The 20441-nt window shown below is 40.7% G+C and overlaps 1 protein-coding gene and 1 long non-coding RNA gene across 2 annotated transcripts; one reads left to right on the forward strand and one right to left on the reverse strand.

Moving 5' to 3' along the window:
• Positions 1-3537: 3537 nt before the first annotated feature.
• Positions 3538-6991, reverse strand: LOC306807553. Its single transcript, XR_013775744.1, has 2 exons — positions 6744-6991; positions 3538-4034 (listed from the first exon to the last, which is right to left on the reverse strand). It is a non-coding gene; the product is annotated as an uncharacterized lncRNA (long non-coding RNA).
• Positions 6992-8778: 1787 nt separating this feature from the next.
• Positions 8779-19339, forward strand: RFT1 (RFT1 glycolipid translocator homolog). The gene is made up of 13 exons (XM_079316681.1): positions 8779-8934; positions 9032-9117; positions 9418-9534; positions 11004-11193; positions 11770-11871; positions 12625-12759; positions 13648-13726; positions 14015-14065; positions 14682-14812; positions 15648-15792; positions 16095-16200; positions 17212-17461; positions 18298-19339. The coding sequence occupies exons 1-13, from the start codon at positions 8872-8874 to the stop codon at positions 18460-18462; spliced, it is 1620 nt and encodes a 539-aa protein (XP_079172807.1). The 5' UTR covers positions 8779-8871; the 3' UTR covers positions 18463-19339.
• The last annotated feature ends 1102 nt before the right edge of the window (positions 19340-20441 follow it).

The raw sequence follows: 20441 nt of genomic DNA on the forward strand, positions 1-20441 counted from the left end.
CATCACGGTTCAGTTGTAATACACTTATAACTCGGCTGAACAAAGAAAAGTATTTTTTTTTCTACATGACTGCTTAGCACACTCAGAGTGATTGGCAAAGCTGAAAAGAAATTGTCTTTAAGAAAAAATAAAGCAGGTTATTTAGTAGAGAAGGGAGAGAGGAGTTTTTTATTGCAATGTCCTTAAGGGTCAAAGTGAGGAAATCCCCTAATGTTGTTAGCATGACAGGAGATCTTGTGCTTGAAGACTTGCAGAAGTGTATCTCATGTGATGACTAATCTCATGTATCTATTTTTCTGTCACCCTAACTGTGATGTTTGAGGACAGCTGGTGTCCTCAGAGCTCAGCCATCCTGTGTTTGTTTGTTCCATATAAGTCTAGAGGCTGAGCCAGCGAGGGTGGCAGTGCAGTTACACTCGGGGTGCAGAGCTGCCTGCCAGGACAGGCGATAATTGTGCCGGGACAGCGAGGAAGAAAAGAGCAGGGGCCGGGTATGGGTGGGAAATCCAAGGGTCCTTTATTCTTCCATGTGACACAGGAGTGTTCCTGACTGCTGCCAAAGACCAAGATCCCCACAAGGGGTGAACACAACTTCCACACTGTGAGGTCTAACATTCTAGAAACATTGCAATCAAGCATAAGCGGTGATGGAACTGTTATCTACATAGTAACTCCCATGACAAACTGCAGCAATGTCCCTGAACTTAGGGTGTTGCTTTCTATGGCCTGGGGTTGATCCAGCCCAGCCCACGGGGCTTCCTCATCGAGCCTTGTTCCTAATGAATGCCCTGACAAGACTTTCAAGGTGAGCTGTTTTATGGCCTTGGGCCTCCTTGGGCCTGGGGAGGATAATTTTGTCTGAATGGAGATGTCCAACAAAGCCATGTTCTTGGTCCAATGAGGCAGTGAAGCTCAGAACTCAACTCTATGGACATATGGATTAGAGGTAGAATGATTTTGGTGCTCAATGTTGTTCACCTATACCAAAGGGATATATTTAGGTAACCTCCCACTAGAAGGTGAAATAGGAGCTTTCCTTTCCCCTTTTTTTAACTGAAAAAACTCTGCTGGGCACAGTGTTAAGTTCTGCTCCTCATATTCCTAGTGAGGTTTTATTCCCTAATATTTTAGGGTTTTGTACTGGAAGTGAATTTTAAGTGTTGAAGGATAATGTGGGAGTTTCTGAAACTGAATAGATAAACATATGCTGGGATTGTCTTATTTAAGACATTCCTTGTTTTCCACTAGGGAATAAGAGGAATCCAAAAACTATCGTGCATGTAGCTGTGGCTGTCATGAATGCTAGAGGAGGTCCTGTAAAGGGGCTGAAGGTATTTTATTCTATCCATTTGTCAGACTAATCACTGTCTTGTGATTGGGGTTATTTCAGTAAAGAATGAAAGTCAGCTCTCAAGTGAGAAGGAAATGAATGATGTGAAGAGATACCTGACTCATAATTATCTCTGTTCGACAGGTGAGCGTGCACAGTATTATATAATATCATATGAACATAGTTTGAAGGCAGTATATGGTGAGTCACAAATTCTGCATTCTCAAACTTCATAAGCCATTGCATGAAGTGATTCTTCTCCTTCTAGATGCTGAATTACTTTGAGTAGAAAACACTTTTAGTAGAGACACTTTTTTGTGTCATATCTTCCTGGTTGTTAAGTACAACTCCTACATGTCTCCATCTTCTTCAAAAGTCTCCAGGTGACTAAAAAAAAAAGAAAAAAAAAGAGAGAGATAAATGAGAAACTGGAATATTTTTCAAGAACACCTTATATTCAGTGCATTTTTTAGAATCCAAATTCCTTTCATGCTTCCTCTCAGAAGCTCTTGTCAGTCATGTCCTTCTACAGCATGTATTTTACTGTGTTCATTGAGGTATTGTCACTGTTGATTTTGAAAGTCTTTAGGTTATTTCATGGACAAACAAACCATGCTGAGGTCAAAGCAAATTTAATAACGCTTCTTGTTGAACTCTAAAATATAAGAGGATCATTCAGCTTGACTACATGGCAGCTGTGAAGTGTTTTAATGAACAGAACCTTATTTCTATATGAGTATTAAAGCAAACAGTGCAGCAAGCAGAAATCTCTTGTGCAGACTTTTTGCACCTCTCTCTTTCAAATACAGTTTTTCTCAAAGGATGCAGCCTGGAGCTTATGGAATGATTTTGTGGTGTCAAGATGCCAAGCAGTAGTTAGTAGAGTTTTCAAGTGCAAGTGCTCAGAGTGCAAATTGTGTTCCTGTACCTTTACTCTGGCTGTTCTCACCAGAAAACCCTTCTGTCTCTTCACTAGCAGTGCACTGGCACCAAACCTGCAGCAGCAAGTGCTACCCTGGAGTTCATCTTACAGAATGCACAGGAAGGAAGAAAAATTACATTTATGTTTTCCACCTGCTCATCACCACCTTTATAATTCAGGTCTGCAGGGTGGGATTTGGGATGTCCTACCCTCCAGAAACAACTCAGATCATAGTGACAGCTGAAGTTGTGCATAAGCAACAGAAGCAATAAGTGAAGGCAGTGAGATTCTGCAAGGTAAAAGAAACAGTCTGCAATTGAACTTATCTCTGATTATTGTAACAGGATAAATGTTCCAAAAAGATCAAGAGCTGTTCCATTGTAGTATTCTTATTTCATATATTGATAGACTTTTAAAGCACACAGAGGTTAGATAAATTTTCTACCAGTGCTCAGAGTGAGGGGCTGATACAAATTTCCTGAGCCAGTGAAGTGACAGAGATAGAGCCTGTTAAGTAGTTCTTAGCAAAAATGGCTGGAATTTCTACCCCTGAAGAAGGCAAGACAGAAATCATCTTCAGCTGAACATATATAAATATATACAAAAAACCCCACAAAGGACAGATAAGATGGTGCAGAATTGATTATGTGCGTGTTTTAAAATTAATTTTGTATGAATTCTAAGCAAGGAGCTTGCCAGTTCCTGTGACAAAATATTGTAACTTACTGCTTCCCCAGATGAAATAACCAGAAGGTGGGTTTTATTTTGTAGATCTTTAAAATGTCTGTTGAATGTCACAGATTTCTAAATCAAAAAGGCATTAAAAAAAACCAAAAACCTTTATGGAGGCAAACAACATTGTGCAGAACACTTGTTTTTACTCTTCTAATCAATACATGTAATTTCTTAAAATCTGCCTAATATACTGTGAAGTATGCAGGTCAATTATTTAGCAGTTATAAAAAATCCTTGATATTTTACTGTGACTTGTATTTTTGCTACATTGTTTTGTTCTTGAGTAGAACATTGGTTTGTTACATTATTTCATATATAAGAAAGTGTTTTTCCCCTATATGTAAAATATTTCAATAAATAAAAGTTGAATTTACAGTTGAAACTGATAAGGCAGCAAAACTAGTTACTAAATTACATAAAAACAGTGTATTAAAGGCACTGTAAAAATGTGTGAGGCAAAATGAGCACTACAAAGTCAAAGGCTGTGCTGTAAAGCTGTGACACTGTTTTTTCAAGTGTTGCATATCACAGAAAATCCCACTCCTCTGCATTCTACAAAAAGTCCTTTTATTCTTTTATCCCAAAGCAAGGGCATAAATCCTTGCTTAACTAAGAATGCAGCCAGGAAAAAAAAAAATTACAAATTTTTTGTTTAATCATTTAACATGCTCATAGAGATTAACTCAGTGCACAAGGCCTGGGGAACTAATCTAAAAAGCCCTCAGGGGGACATTGGTTGGAAGGAAGAAAAACTGGCACAGCAGTAACTCCTAATGTGTCCTTTGCTGGTGAATGGCCTGTGACTCTCTTCTTTTTCTTCCTGCAGTTCTGTGCTGCGTTGGAAATGTTGCATCCCCAGGCTTGGGTATGTCTCTGACCCAAGAGGGGTGTTCAGAGGAGAGAAGGAAGCTTAATGAGATTTAGTGCCTAGTCTGGTAAGTCTCCATGTGACTCCTTGCAGTTCCCCCAACCTCCTAGTTATTGCTGTAAAGGAACAAGCTTTATATGATCAGGAACAAAGACACTGATGTCTTCTATGCTTTCTTTCTGAAAAAGAAACAAAATTAAAACCAGATAACATAATTTGGTCTCTGCTGGCACAAGACCTCTGAGCAGAACAGGAAAAATGACCTTTCACCATGGTTTTGTCCTCATTAATGAAATGGCAAAATGTGGACTTGCAGCAGAGGCAGAGCAGCTGTGTTAAGGACCATTGCTCCTGAAAAAGACCAGAGGGGCACTGGGATGAGCGAGCTCTGCAGGGCAGTATCCTACAGCTCCAGCTGGGCACCACTCCTGCTTTCCTGGGATGCAAGGGACAGGAAGGAGATGTGGGCAGGGGCATGGCAGGAGCAGAGTGCATCCACCCTTTAATGCAGGACACGCTGCCCTCGGGTGTCCCCTCCTGCCCGGGCACAGGGCAGGGCTGGCTGCAGCAGCAGCACCTCTGGGCTGCTCCCTGCGCTGGGGATCTCACTCACACTGAAACAGCTGGGCAGGGTGACATTGAGGGGGAAGGTTGCTCAGCCAGCTCCAGGGGTTTTGAGTATTTGTTTTGCTCGTTTCCAAAATCAGTCCTGTCTTGAAAGTTCTTTCAGTAGCTGCAGAAATCTACAGTTTTCAGCTCACAGTCCAGTCTGTCATTTGATGTTACATCATGCACTATTCCAGGAGGTTGAGCTGCCTATGATTTCACAGCAGAGTTGATTTTTCTAGATTAAGTCCTCAAGGGACCTTAAAGGGAATAGAAATAAAATGAAGAAATTAAAATCTATTACTAACTCTAAAATGCAGCATTTATTTGGATTAATAAAATACAAAATTGTAATGATCCTTTTTATTTGATTTGATTTTGGTTATGCAATGATTCAATAGGTTCAGTAGGTTTGTGCTTCCCAATCTCACTTTGTCTTTAGGAAATATTTTTGAAGAAGAGGAATTCCTGTCTGAGGAGCTGATATTATGGAAGGTCTCTAATTGTTCTTAACAGTTTTCTAGGCTACTACCAGTCTATATGAAAGCTGTGATTTGAAGTCAAAGTCTACTTTTCATCCTGAAATGCTTTATTAGTTGGGCAATTAATTACTCCAAGTTCCCCAAGTGGAACACAGATACCAAGTTACTGAAAGAAAAAAAATATTCACTTTTTAAATTCTTAAGGAACAGTCCTAGCTTATTCTAAGGCCTGTATGTATATGTGTACATGTATATTGTCTGGTCTTTTGGGACTGACCAAACTTCAGTGTAGATCATAGGGGTTCACTCTGACATGGAGGTTTCACATACCTCTAATAAAAACAAGGGTTTGTCCCATTGTGCCAAATCAAGGAGTGTGTGGTCTGTGCTGGAGGAAAATCCACCCTAGTTTAGTTCCAGATACAGACTAACTCTTGTATTTAAAAATCTCTGTAGTGGTTAATCTTTCCTCCTTTGCTGTTAAGAAAAGTGAACTATTTTAGAGTATCCCATCACAATTGCCTCAGGGCAACCAAAAGTGGAAAATGTTGGGCTGAGAAGATGCAGGAATGCTTTAAGTGGGCAGTGCCTGCTGTAGGAATCAGAGAGCAATTGTTTTGACTTCATGTTCTCATGAAGATTTTGTGACAGTGTGCCAGCTCAGTAACTTGGTCCCCCTTTAATTTGTACCTGTTCTTAAATTATGCTACTAAAAGCAAGCATTTTCTGTCAACTCAGTTGTTAAGCCTGTTCAGGCATAGTTGTGAGTAAAATTAATTTAGCTGACATGTCAGTTTGTGTTTTGAAAAGGAATTGAGGGTGCTGGTGGATGAGAAGCTGGATGTGGGTCAGCAAGGGGCTGCTGGCAACCCAGAAAACCAGTTATATCCTGGGCTTCATCCAAAGCAGTGTGGGCAGTAGGGAAGGGAGGGGATTTTCCTCTGCTTTCTTCTGGTGAGACCCACCTGGAACACTGCACCCAGCTCTGGCACACAGAATGGGAAGGACATGGACCTGGTGGAAACAGTCCAGAGGAGGCCACCGAGATGCCAAGATGAATCGAGGGTTGGAGCACCTCTGCTTAAGGAAAGGCTAAGAGAATTGGGGCTGTTCAGCCTGGAAAAGAGAATGTTTTGGGGTAATCTAACTGTGACCTTCCAATAGCTGGAGGGAACTTACGGGAAAGTTGGAGAGAGACTTTAGAGTGTGTGGAGTTATAGGGCAAGTGGGAATGCTTCACCTAGAGAGTAGATTTAGATTAGATATTAGGAAAAAGCTCTTTACTGTGGGGGGTGGTGAGGCACTGGCACAGGTTTCCTGGAGAAGCTGTGGGTGCCCCGTCTCAGAAGTGCTGAAAGCCAGATTGGACAGGGCTTGGAGCAGCATTGTCTAGTGGAAAGTGTCCCTGCTCATGGCAAGGGGTTGGAACAAGATGAGCTTTAAGTTTCCCTCCCATTTAGGCTGTTGTGTGAAACGCTGCTCGTGCTGCGAGCTGGGGTTGTGCCGAGTCCCGTTCCCGTCACCAGCGGGGCTGTTGGTGCTCGGCCCCAGCCCGCAGCGGTTCGGAAGCGGCGCTGTCCCGTCCGGGCCGTGGCGGGGCCGCTGCCGCCACCGCGCGGCCCAACCGCGCCAGTGCCCAGAGGCTCCGCCTGCCAGAGCTGCTTCCTATAAAAAACGCTCGGGGTTACAGTTATTACTCCTCTTTTTTCCACCCCCCTCAGGCTTTGCAGCTGTTTCTGTTTCGGCTTTATGAGGTGACAAGCCAATATGTCCAACAGAACATCGCTCATTGTCACTTACTGTTGCCCAGGGCACATGCCTGAAAAGGTCAGACCATGGCCTCCAGGTAGCAAGCGCTGTGAATCCTCATGTTTTAGTCCTTGAAATTACCCCCTTTTGTCACGGAAATGTTTGCGTGCAGAGAGAAATAACATGAGTCCTTCTTACTGGAGTGTTGGTAGATGCTGGAGCGTGGCCAGAGAAGGGAAATTAAGATGGTTGAGAGGTCTGGAGCAGCTGCAGAGGCACCTGATAACTGAAGAAGAAGAGGCTCAGCTGTCTGGAAGGAGATTTTTGCAGCCAGGTAGGTGTTGGTCTCTCCTCCCAAATAACAAACAATAAAATGAGAGCAAACCGCCTCAAGTTGTGCCAGGGGAAGTTTAGATTGGATATTAAGAAAAATGTCTTCAACCAAACAGTACAGGAGCAGGCTGCTCAGGGAGAGGTGGAGTCGCCATCCCTGGAGGGATTTCAAACCCGAGTAGATGTGGTGCTTAGGGATACGGTTCGGTGGTGGACCTGGCAGTGCTCGGTTCCCAGTTGGGCTCTCTGATCTCCAGGGTCCTTTCCAATCTGAACAGTTCTATGGTGTATGCTTCATGCTCCTCAACTGCATCTTTTTTTCCCTGTTTAGCTTATCTGGGAGTTTATAATGGGTTTTAATCCCCCAGTTCATCCACCCTCATGGAGATCAGCACAAGCCATAACAAACTAAAAGTCTTTTTTCATTTCTGCTGTCACCCTTTACTGCCACAAAAGCAAACTCCCGAGTTTGAGAAAGGACAATATTTTAGTTGATTTTACCCATTCGATAACTGGAAACTGCTTAAAGAGAGGGGAATGCAAGGTTTCCTCCCCTCCAGCTACAATTGATTTTCTTCTATAACAAAATCAGTCTCTTCAATTACTCAACACAAATTGTCTCCCCATCTCTCTATCTTTACAAAGGGAAAACAACTGCTTTTTGGGGTTTTTTTTTCTGTTTTGTTTGTTTGTTTTTTGTAGGTTTTTGTAGGTGGGGGTTTTTTATCATAGGATATACTCTTCTGCCACATACATCACTTCTAAATTACTTAAATAAAGCTATTAGGAAAAATGACCAAATGGAAAAAAAAGCAGTTTGGAAAACCTCAGTATGAACACGGAAAGAATAAAGTGGTGGGTGAAATGGCTCAGAGGAGGAGGTTTCATGCAGAAGACAATTGATGGAGAGGTGGCTGCTTTGCATGAGGTTGAAGAATTTTAGTTCATTCTCCAGATTCTGAGAAGACCCTGGTTTAAATTGCTGTTCTTCATAGTCTGTCACTAAGAAGCTGTAATCAAGTAGGGCTCAGATACTTCCCTCCCCCATGCTCTTTGTAGCTGCTGCTGTTAGACAGGAAAAAGTCTCAGATCAACTCTAGCATTGCTAAGAAAAATGTGACCTCTGAGCTAGAAGTGCCGTGCTTCTGAAGGGAATGTTCTGTAACACAGAAAGATAGAATCTTTTTATATATCACTGCTTAAACAGTGACCCAAAATAGTCTGGATCTGTCCTGACTTAGACACTGAGTCCAGAGTCTTGCCTGCTTGGAAGGCTTCAATGCACTGTATCATCAAATCCAATCTGTTGCAATTAAATTGCATCTTGGTATTTGAAAGTGCGTTTGGGGTGGGTTTTATGTGGTGGGTTTTTTTGGGTTGGCTTTGGTTTTGTTTGGTCGGGGTTTTTTTCTCCACAGAATGAAGGAGGATCTTTTCCCCTTCCCTCCGTTTCGGCTGTGTTTCTCCTTAGGTCAGGGAAGGTTGGTGGTTTGCCCTCAGTTTAGAAAGGGATTGGCGGAACTCGGAAGCTCTTCAGCACTCTCTGGGGTAGCGCAGGCTGCAGCTCTGGGCTGCCTTCGGAGCCCTGTGGCGCTGCGCCTCCCTTTTGCGGGCTGAAGTTCTTCGGCCATTCGCCCTTTGTCGCGGGCGGCATCCTCCGCGCCGTGTGCCCTCAGTGTCCCGCCCTGGCGCTCGGTGTCCCCTCAGCGCGGGGCGGTGCCGCAGGGTCGGGTGGTGCCGCCGTGTCCCCTCAGGGCCGGGCCGGGCCGGGCCGGGCGGTCCCGCCCCGCTGACGGAATGCTGCGCGACGGCGGCCGCGCCACTTCCTGGCGGCGGGAGCGGGGCGATGGCGGCGCAGGACGTGCTGGGCCAGACCGCCCGGCTGGCCTCGTCCAGCGCCCTGCTGCAGGTGCGGGGCCGTCCCTCCCTCCTTCCTCCTCATCCTCCTGCTGCTGCGGCTGCTCGGCGGGGCGCCGCAGGTGCTTCCCGTGCGGCTTCTTTCACAGGTGCTGTTCCGGGTGGTCACCTTCGGGCTGAACGCCTTCACCCTGCGCTACCTGTCCCGGGAGCTCATCGGCGTGGTCAATGTCAGGTGAGGTGGGGCTCTGGGGCAGAGCCTGTGCTCCGTGCTGCTCTGTCGCTGGCCATGCTCCCACTGATGCTCAGCAATCTGTTCGCTGTGCCACAGTGTTTGCTCATTTCGTGCCTCCCCAGGTCTGTTTTGGCCTGAAACACTTCTAGCGTTTTGTGTTTAAACCATCAGTTTGCAGAGGAAAAACTAGATACAATGTGCTTTTCCTATAGGATGTACTCTGTATCCTCGCGTTCAGTCTGCAACATGTATTTCTGCCGTTTAAATGTTAATTTTTTTTTTCCTTTTCACCCATTTTAGGCTGACTCTGCTGTACTCAACAGTTGGCTTCCTCGCCAGGGAGGCATTTCGCAGAGCTTGTTTGAGTGGAAGTACCAAGAGAAACTGGACCAAAACAATTAATCTCCTGTGGCTGACGTAAGATACCTTTAGGAGTTTGCTTCTTTAGAATTTCTCATTTTTGTCTGGTAGCTCACAGAATGAGAGGAAGTGTTCATTTACTGATGAAATTGTTTCAGCCTTCAGAAGCTTCAGTCATATTTCTGATGTAGGAAACTGCTCAATTCTGGTGCTTTAGCATTTGTGGACTTTATTTCATGTTGGAGCACATGAGGAGATTCTTTGCCAAAAGTGCCATTTCTTCTGTTGTTTGAGTTTCATTTAGGCCATAGCTGTTGAAGGAAAACCCTTTTGCATGTAATCCTTTGTTTCTTCTTCCTCTTCCTGGTCAATTTCTTTTACAGAAAAAAAAAAAAAAAAAAAAGTTCTTTTATTACCTGTACATTTGTGAACCTGGAACATAAATATTTGGGTAGGAGAGGTGGGAAAAGGTGGAAGAAAGAGTTGGAATTAAACAACAGGGAGGAAGTAGGGTTGCTTCTTTCAGCTGTGGTGCTGTTTACAGCAGAACAGCTTAAAGTCCACAGGACGCTGCAACAAGCAATCATGCTTAGCAGTGTGGATAAAGTGGATTTTATGGCTTGTTTCTTCCTTCTGGTTCCTGGTTCTGTCAGCTCTAGCTGCTGTGTAGCCCCAGCTGGGTTAGGCTGGGAAGTAAATTTACCTGCCTTATATGGTGGAGAACTACCCCTGCATGATAAAATAGTATTCTCCCATTGGGGCACCCGACTTTCCCTGGAACTGCCCAGCTTTAGCTGGATCTGGCCCAGGATTGGGGGGTTATATGAGGCCATCTGCATGAGGCAGAGAGATTGTCAGGGAGAGGTCTAATACTAATATTTAAAATGTGTTGTTTCTGTTCTCTAAGCTGTACCATAGTCAGCTTTCTGCAATGTGATAGCCCTTCAAGTGATCATTAAATGACAGAGGTGTCATTGACTGTGTCTTTTTTGTTTTACATTTTTTTACATTTTTCCTACAGAGAAGTATGACTTCAAATGAAGGTTAACTTTGATGAAGCATCTGAAATATGTCTTAGGAGCTGGATGTCAAATATCTTAGGGGTCTGATAGTGTGAGGGTCAAAGAGATCTTGCTCCAATGATATAAAACTTGATGGAGTCTGCCAGAAGCTCTGTGTTTCTGAAACAGTGTCAGCAGAACAGGATGTGCAGGCTGATGTGAGATCAGAATTGTTTGGTCCTAAGGCATGAAAATGCAGATATTTGACCTTATGACTTTGGAGTAGAAAATGGGCAACTCAGAAAAATGTTTTCTGTGTCTTGCAGAGAGTACCTTAAGGGTGTTCATTGCAAAGGAAAATATTCATTCTTGGTGTGGTAAAAATGGGAATTAATTCCTCAGGGCCTTTTTTTGGGTAATAATTGTGGCCGTATGTGGTATTGTCATCTAATTTTTTTTGTGTCTTTTTTTTTTTTCCTGCTGAAGTAACATTTCCATTAATTAGTTTTTATGTTACCTTTTTAGAGTCCCTCTTGGTGTCTTTTGGTCTCTTATCTTGGGCCTAGTCTGGCTGTACTTGCTTGAAGTACCTGACCCTTCTGTGGTTCCTCACTATCAGGCTGGTGTAGTGGCATTTGGTCTTTCTGCCATTATTGAACTCCTGGGAGAGCCATTCTGGGTTTTAGCACAAGCTCATTTGTTTGTGAGACTTAAGGTCAGTAAAGTCCATGGGGTATGTGTGCATGTGGAGGGAATCTTTACTGGAAAGAGCAGATTATTGACTTAGATCTTTGTATGTTCAAACATATAAAACCCCCTGTGTGTACTTTTTAGCACTGTATGGCCTGTTTTGTGACATATCCAGGAATTTGTACCCATTAAAGGAAGCAAGTTGGTTTATTTAGACATTGTTACCTTAAAGATCATTAAATCCTGAAACATAGGTTTTGAGTGGAGGGAGAGACACGCTGCTTCCACAATTCTACATAAAATTGTGAAATGTATCTATTGAGAACATGACAGTCTCCAGCAAAATGTTCTCCTTTATGTCCTCTACAAAGGACTGGGAAAATGCAATAGAGAAACTGTGAAATGCTAGAATAGAAATCTTACATAGAAATATCAATCTAAGCTGGCCAGCTCAGCAGAAAGAAACTGTGACAAAGTCACACTGACTTTGAAACTCTTACATTCCTACATAAATTCTGTGCATTAAACATATGTATTTTAAGCTTGTGTATGTGGTTATGTTGCCAGAAAATAACCCTTCTCTGTTTTGTGTTTCTTGAAGGTAATTGCTGAAAGCCTTTCAGTTGTGTCAAAATGCATTTTGACTGTTACTTTAGTAATCCTTTATCCTCACTGGGGCCTTTACATTTTTTCCTTGGCTCAGGTAAGTTCCCTTTGTTCTCTCTCAGCTGAATTTTAATTTCCTTTTGACATTTAGCCTGCTGAAGAACTTTAGGGAGCTGAGAGAAAAAGCTCCTGGGAGTTTTAAGATTTAGAATTTATATTTGATATTTTCCTGATACTCATTATTGACTTGGTGCTTTGACATTGAGTTAAAGGGAGGTACAAGGCAACACCTTCCATCTGTGAAGGCACATCTTGCAAATAAGGTTATGTTATTCTTATCACTCAGAACTTTAGCAGCCTGTACCACCAACCTGCATTACCTTATCAGAAGGTGATAATCAAGTACAATTAATTCAGGTTAAAACTTTTTCTTGATGACAATGAAGGAGGGATAATCTTTTTCCTTCAGTTTTTGCCCTGGCTGTTGTAGATTGGTTATAACTGATGGAAATTGGAAATGTTCTATGAAGTAAGAGATGTAGGCAGTAGCTACTCAGTCAGCTTGACTTTTGATTGAGTAATTGCTTTATAATTGGACCTTAAATGTTCTAAAAATGCTGAATAAAACATGAAAATTTGCAAAGGTCTATGATAACCTACAGGTTAAAAATAGATAAAAAGATCAACAGCATTCTTAAGAACTGTTCAAATCCTTACCTAGTTTAATACTTAGTAGGCACAAAAACTACTTATATTTTCTTCTCACTGTATTTTCACCTAGTATATAATTCTGCATTTCTAAGTTAATTTTGTTCCACTGATTTTGTTGTCTCCTTCCTGATCTTCCCAGCTTTTATATGTCAGTGTTCTGGTAGCATGCTATGTAATCTATTTTGTGATGTTTTTGGGATCTCCTGAAGCAACCAAGAAGTCATTTCCAGTTGCTAGAGTGAAAGCTCTACTACCTAGTTTTGTGGAAGATGAGGTAAGTTGCACAATTTATTCATTGATTTTCTTCTTAAAATCTCATGTGAGGTCACTTTGAATGTTGCTTTTAAACTGTGGAGTTAATTGAGTGGGTTTGGGGTTATTTTTGTACTGTAGAATAAATAATAGATTAAGTAAAAAATATTACATAGAAATTGAGTTTGAAGGTTGTCAGAAAAACATCATGAAACTTGAACTCTTTGTGTTTATGGGTTTGTTGTTGCTGACTTGGTTTGTGTAAAATATTAGTAGACAACTATCTGCACTGTGCAGGGATATGACCAGCTATCATTGGATTTGAGGCAGAAAAGAAACCAGAACCATGTAACAGTGGATTTTTGGTCCTTTGATCTCTGCAGAAAATAACCACGATGTTCTACAGCATTCTAGAGATATTCAAGTATCTTTCAAACAAAAATGAGGCAAAGAAAGAAATGAAAAGACTCGTTGAGGAAGACAACATTCTGGTTAAAATATACAGATTGAAAATAATAAAGGTGGTTCTTGGTTGCAAGTCTTATAAGGACAGTTTGAAGAGCAGTAAACAATTCATATCTCCAGTGAGGCTGAGAGTTATACTGGCACATTAAACACCCTGGGTGTTTTTTTCCTAACTCTAACCCTGTTAGTATTTTCTGTAGAATGCTCTTATGGGTACTTTGTCTGCAGCAACAGTGCTTTTCAACAAGGGATCAGTTTTTGCCAGAGCAGTGCTGTTGGTGCTTGAATTTAGCAGTACTTTACATTAGTGGTTAGTAACTGTGGCATTGTGAGTTTCCTCACTACTGCAGTTAGAGCTACTCTGCAGTGTTGCACTGCCTTGTTGTTTTTTTATTTCTACTCTATAATTTCAATCACATTTGTTACATTTCAATATTTTTTTCAGACCTTTGTGAACTGGAAGGAAGCACGCTTGACTTGGAGTTTCTTCAAACAATCCTTCTTGAAACAGATTTTGACAGAGGGTGAGGCTTGACAGAGGAGTCAAGGGAGGGAAGAGGGCTTGTGAAAACTATTCACAAAATTGACTTAAAGCTTCAGAAAGCTTGAGTGGGGGAACATTATTGGTGACCTGAATGGAGTTTTTGAGGGTTTTCAGAACTAGGTGGTGTCCCATTTGACTTTGTCAAATATACTGAAGACTTAGTATTGGAAGTGCTTGAACAAGTATTGTGAAAGATTTTAGGGACTTGTTCTGAAGTTCTTTATTTTGAACTTACAATTCTTTATTTTGAACTTATTTTCACTTACAGGTGAACGATATATGATGACTTTTTTGAATGTGTTAAATTTTGGAGATCAGGGTAAGTGTGATTGTATTGTGGAATGGTGAGAGAGTTTTCTTTGTCACTGCTCTTCATGTGGTTCTGAAAAGTGTTTGAAGACAGTTGGGAAATCTGAGAATGTTTCAAAGTCTTTGAGATGCATTTCAGGGAATGTTTAAAATAAACTTTAATTTAAGATAATGAAATTACAGAATAACCTGGATTGGAAATGACCTTCAAGATTATCTAGTTCCAATCCCCCTGCCATGGGCAGGGACGTTCACTAGATGTGTATCTTTGTCTTCTCCTGTATCAGTGAATCCTTACATTCCTGATCTCAATCAGTGAACTTTATCAGGATCCTCTAAATTCTCTACAGCAAGAATTTTAAGTGTGGTTTGGTGCTGTTCTAGATTCACTTCTGTGTAGTTGGTGCTTTTGTCTTACCTTTGCCATGAGCAAATTATGCAATTTTAAGCTGTAGTTGCTTGACTGTCAGAATTTTTAGAGAATGCTGTTTCAATGTTGCTCTAAATACCACTTATTTTCTCTTTTTTTTGGAGATGTTAAATTAGAATTTATGTTGTTATTAAAGACTTGGAATTAAAAAACTCTGAGATTGCTTTTTTTTTGTTTGTTTGTTTGTTTTTTAAAGGTGTATATGATATTGTGAATAACCTTGGTTCACTGGTGGCAAGGTTTGTCTTTTTGCCCATTGAGGAGAGCTTCTATGTATTTTTTGCTAAAGTGTTGGAGAGAGGGAAGACTGTAAAGGATCAGAAGCAGGTATGTTTATTTTGGATTAATTACCTGCAAATGCTTGATTTTTGTTACAGATAAGTTGCATCACTGGTGTGTGGCTGACAGAAATGTGTGTTTAAATTTGAAGATTGAAAAGTGGAGAGCAAAAATGTTGAGTGAGGCTGGACCAAAAAGAAAAGGGAATAGGTAAAATACTTATGAAATAGAAATAAAAATATGCAGTGGCATAGTGCTGCCTTGCATCAATAAAGTTGACATCAGCTGTTCCAAACAGTGTGATGGAAAGCCTACCCTACTGTGTACTTCCAGATATAGCAAGCCATTATTTAAATAATGAAATCTATTAAATAAATGCTATCTGGAAGTACTTTATTTACTTAAACGTATCAATAGCTGTTACATATTGTTTCTGAAGAGTGCAGCTTTAGCAAGAAAAGAATTGAATTTTTCTTGTGTGTTTGAGTTATATGAGGAGGATTAATGAACAAGAGCTTTGTTCCAGAGAACAGAGTAGTATTCTTCACTCATAAAATCCAGCCTGTAGCAGTCCTGCTAATTGCACATAAGCACACAGTTAAATCCTGTGCTTCAGGTCCTTGGTGGGCTAAGGGAGATGTCTGTGTGTGTATATTTTATATAAAACCTACCTGGTGTGTAGAACTGAAAAAATGGAATAATAAACATGTAAAAAACATTACCAAGTTAAGAGCAAATGTGTGGATAATTCAATAACAAAGGATAAGTTTCACACCTTTTTACACAATGCAAACTGATTTGTTTCTCTGAAGCAGCATTTCTGCATGAGAGTGGCTATTATTACATTGATTTTGGTTCATGTGATTTACTACTTTTCTTTCAGGATGATGTTGCAATGGCTGCAAATGTATTGGAATTGCTGCTGAAATTTGTGCTTCTGATTGGCCTCACCATCACTGTTTTTGGCTATGCCTATTCTCAACTGGCTCTGGATATTTATGGAGGCTCAATGCTCAGCTCTGGAACAGGTAAAGATTTATGGACCTGGCAAAAAACCACCACTCTTTAGAGATAAAAACCCTACAGCTATTATGAATTTTTTATAAATCAGCAGTTTGTTTCCTGTGAAACTGCTACTTAGCTCATCAGAATCCTTCTCCTTATTCATTTATGTTCTTTTCAAGATAGCTAGACAGGAAACTTGTTCAAATTAAGTTGAGTTTCCTTTATTAGTATTAACATTACAACTTCTGAGTATCAGTGCCTGTAGAAACAAAGTGGTTTGTTAGAAGAAATCATTAACTATTTATCTTTCTAATGTGTTTTTCAGGTCCAGATCTCCTTCGGTGTTACTCACTGTATGTCCTGTTTCTTGCTGTCAATGGAGTAACAGAATGTTTTACATTTGCCTTAATGTGCAAAGAAGAAGTGGACAGGTAGGAAACAGTGTCTCCAAAATGTTCCTGTAAGTTTATTTGTGCTGACTTTAAAAAAGGAATTGGTGCTTTTGAAACTGGCACAAATAATATCCTGCCCCACAGAAAAGTAACTTCTTTCTAGGCTGTCTGCATTTAGATTTAGATGTAGAAGCTTTAGCAAAAGTTGAAAAGTTTTCCTAAAGGTAAAAAAGGGTTAAAAGGTCAGAAACTAAGAAATAAAGATTGTTGATTTAGCTTTTGGCACATCACTAACTGGTAAAGTATTTTAAATGTGTTTTCTGCACAGATGAGCTTGAAGTTACATATTTTAGGACAACCACTAGACTCATTGGAAATTTGCAACTATTAACATTTTTCACGTACAGGTACTGGACGTACAGTTAGGAATCATCCAAGCTGTGGGTGTGAATCCAGTGGTTTACTGCTTTGTAAGACTAGGCTGACTCCTCAGAGCCCTTTTAGCCTGGATTATTTCCTCATTCTGTGTTTAGGCTGTCCCTGATGTGGCCCTTTCAAATTACTTGCAGTGAGGTCTTTTTTTCACAACCAAAGTGGGACCTTTTTCAGCTTAGCAAGGATTGCTTTCACAGCCCCTCTAACATGTGCACTGGTTTTACCAGTCACTATTTATAACAGACATGAAATAAAGTGGCAATTTGTTCTTGAGCATTCATTTTCTTTAATATATTCCTAATATAAATTAGCAAAAAATGCACAACTTTTTACATTATTAATAATTGTTATTAAATTTGATTTTCTGCAATGAGTGCACAACTGATTATTATAATAGAATTTCATTCACATAATGTAGTTCAGGGTTTAATTTGATGGATGTATTTTCTATTCTTTCAAATGATTTTTTTTATCATCTCATTTCTCAAATTTATTTTCACTAGAAGATGGTAAGAGAAAGCCTGTTACTTATGTTGGAAAATAAAAGGTTATTAGTAAATGAATGCTGTAACTGCATGCATTATTGAATGATTTCTGATTTTTTTTTTTTCCTAGGTACAATTTTGTTATGCTGGCCTTGTCTTTCATATTTCTGTGCATCTCTTATTTCCTGACCCACTGGTATGGCAGTGTGGGCTTTATCCTTGCCAACTGCTTCAACATGGGCATCAGAATAGCTCACAGCACCCACTACATCTATCACTACTTCAGAGAAAGCACTCACAGACCCCTCAGGGGCCTGCTGCCCTCACCAGCTCTGCTGCTGGTTTACATCCTCAGTGCAGTGCTCACTGCTTTCTCAGAGGTGAGCTCCTTCCTCTCTGCTCTCACTGCCCATGCTGCTGTCAGGTTTGTGTCCACAAAAAGAGGAGTGCCATTAGGAAAAAAGGCTTTTGAGGATAGGCTGGGAGAGTTGCATTACAGGAAGGCAGGGTATGTTGTTAAGGGAGTCTTTGTGTTAATGTTTGCTGCCACCTGTACAAGGTGAATCTGACAAGTCAAAATTTAACACGTTTCTGCTGTGTGTAGTTAATTCGTGCTCTTAGTTATTAATAATAGAATTTTTGCAGTGGCACCAAGAAACTGGCATTTCAAATTCTGTAGTAATGACAAGTAATAACCAAAACTAGAAGAAAAAAATTGCTAAGAGCACGTTTAACACATTTATTCAGTACAAGATGGTTATTGTGCAGACCAATTGTTAAGGTAATGGGAGCTTTTTAATGTATACAAAAATTTGACAGCTTGAAAATCTATTGTGCCTGAGAAAGGAGAATTTTATATTTTGAAGTGGGAGATTTCCAGTTGGAAAATAGCCTGATCTGTTGCTGTACAGTAGCAGACTTGCCTGATAGCACCAGCAAAGTTTTGTGTCATTTCAATTAACACATTTCTGCACACCAGATAACATCAGCTTCCTCATTTACCAGATAACTACTGAATGGTTATTTTTTGTTGACAGAACTTAGGAAATGTTGTGACTCCTAAAGATGATTTATTGTAGGGTCAGTGCATGTGCAAAACCATACTTGGGTTGATGGTGATATTGGATGGAGGTGTTTGACCTTATTTCTTGTTGAGACAATGAATGCACTTTGTGCTGACTGGTTTTCCTGCAATCCCTTGTTTTCTTTGTTGTAGGTGTTTTTCTGCTGTGACAAGGGCTGGATGGCCAGGCTGATCCACATCAGCATGGGTGCCCTGTGCCTTGCAGCAACCCTCATTACTATGTTCTGCACAGAGACCAAGCTCATCCACTTTGTCAGGAGCCAGTTCCTCTCCCGCTATTTGAAGAAAGGAACATGACCTGCTCCTGGGCAGAGCAGTTCTTGTACGTGCTGGCAGTAAAGGGCTGTGATTTTTCCATAAGATCTGTATGGAAAAAAGATTTCCACGTGTGTTTGGAAGCATTGATAAGGGAGTGCAATGTTGACAATCGCCACATGAATATTGTTTTGTCTTCTGAACTGGTCAGTTCAGCAAAAGAGAGGTGAATGATTTTCTCTTTGTACACCATTCTTTTCTAAGCTTTTCTTCAAACAGCCTCTGAAGATCTAAGGTGCACCCCCTGACATAACCTTGGTGACAGACAACATGTAGAGAGCTCTCCTTCCTGCTGCTGGGAAGTGTGGGAGGGCTGATGTGGTTTAGAGGGCCCTAATTTGGCATGGGTGCTGCTTAACTGGGGAGAAAATGGTCAGGGAAAAAAAAACACAAAACCAACCACATTGATAAATGCCATAAAAATACCCAAAAGCTGAGGAGAAGCCTAGGGCAAGGACCAAGACCAGTGTGAGTGTTGTGGAGCAGAGCAGAATGTGGTGCAGAGGGATTGAGCTGTCACTGTTTGAAGTGCAAAGTGGGGAACAGAAAATCCTGACGTTTACAAGTAAATTAATAGAATCCACAGTGTGTGTCCCTGCTGGCTCTGTGAGATTATTTCATTCAGCAGATCTTTCATGTCTGAGGGCATTGATTAACTTGTCAGAAATACTCTGAAGCCTTAGCTGGAAGAGGTTTTGGGTATTGTCTGCAGAAGGTGTTGAGTACAATCACTGATGGTGTGGCTCATAAGGTTACTCATAGAACTTCTTACTTTCATTCCATTGTTTTTTGGGCTTGTCTGAGATTTTAAATGCCAGCATGAACAAATTTGTCTCAATAAAAATTATTTTGTCTGTGCGATTGAATGTTCAATATATTTAATAAGATTTTCTACAAAGAATTGCACATATTGAAGATTTCTTTATTGGATGGTAAATATTTCCTTTTGTTCCAACATTTTCCTTATATCTTGTTTCTTTACTTGTTCAGTCTCAGCCTCTGGATTGTTTGGTTTTTTATTGTTGAAAATTCAGATGTTCAGAAGTTCTACAATTCCATGTAAAGCTGGTAGTTTAGGTGTGCTAACAGCATATTATATTGCTGGTCTAAGATCTGAACTGGGCAGTTTCAGAATGTACAAGTGGCATGTTTATAATGATCAGTGTTCCCTTTGCAGTGTTTGGATGGACCAAAAAATGTCAAGGGATGAAAAATGTGTGCTCAGATGTATGCAGTTGAAAGGTTTTACTTCAATTATGTAGCAGCTCTGCAGTTCCTCAGACTGCTTAAAAAAATCTCTCTGCAGTGGCATTGTGGAGTTCATTCTGGTGACCTCAGTGCCCAGGCTGAAATGCTTTCTAGTGTCTTCAGCTTGTACTTAGAAATATTTTCTAAACGTAGTAATTCCCACTTGGTAAACATTGCCGAAGATATTTTATACGAGAATTTGGTGATTGAAAAATTATCACAGAGAAGCCAGAATGTGATAGTGAAGGGAAAGGAGTGGCCTTGCAGAGCCAAGAGCAGCTGTATCCATTGTCTGGCTGGAAGGAGTAGATACAGATACAGACTTGCTGATTCTTATGCTGTTTTGAAATCTGTCAAAAGAAAACAAACTACATTTTTCTGTCCTCTTAATTGAAATTAATAGTTCTTTGCCTTTTAAATTTTTCTCTTCTGAGTGGTCCTACAGCTTTTTATCTCTTTTCTGTCTGGTGTGGTTATGAAGTACAGCTTCAAATATTGCAGAGAGTTGAAACTTCTTTATTATGAATGGTCAATGCCTACAACAGTTGCTTCTCCTTTACTTGTTTGTAGTACAAAAAAATCAAGACAATTGAACCTATGGACTGTATTTTAGGGTCTGTCTTTTTCTGTGTGTCTTTGGGATCCTGCTGTGGTGATATCTCAATCTGTACAGTGACTTTTTATAACTTCTTGGAATGAGAAATTTGTTCAGC

The sequence above is a fragment of the Erithacus rubecula genome, assembly GCF_903797595.1.
Source record: "Erithacus rubecula genome assembly, chromosome: 13".
In the NCBI taxonomy this organism is placed as follows: domain Eukaryota; kingdom Metazoa; phylum Chordata; class Aves; order Passeriformes; family Muscicapidae; genus Erithacus; species Erithacus rubecula.

Bases quoted from the DNA above. Each gene is read 5' to 3' on its own strand.
- RFT1 (XM_079316681.1), top strand. From the start codon at position 8,872: ATGGCGGCGCAGGACGTGCTGGGCCAGACCGCCCGGCTGGCCTCGTCC. The intron at 11,872-12,624 runs GTAAGTTCCCTT...TGATCTTCCCAG, and splicing joins ACATTTTTTCCTTGGCTCAG to CTTTTATATGTCAGTGTTCT. The intron at 13,727-14,014 runs GTGAGGCTTGAC...TTTCACTTACAG, and splicing joins GAAACAGATTTTGACAGAGG to GTGAACGATATATGATGACT.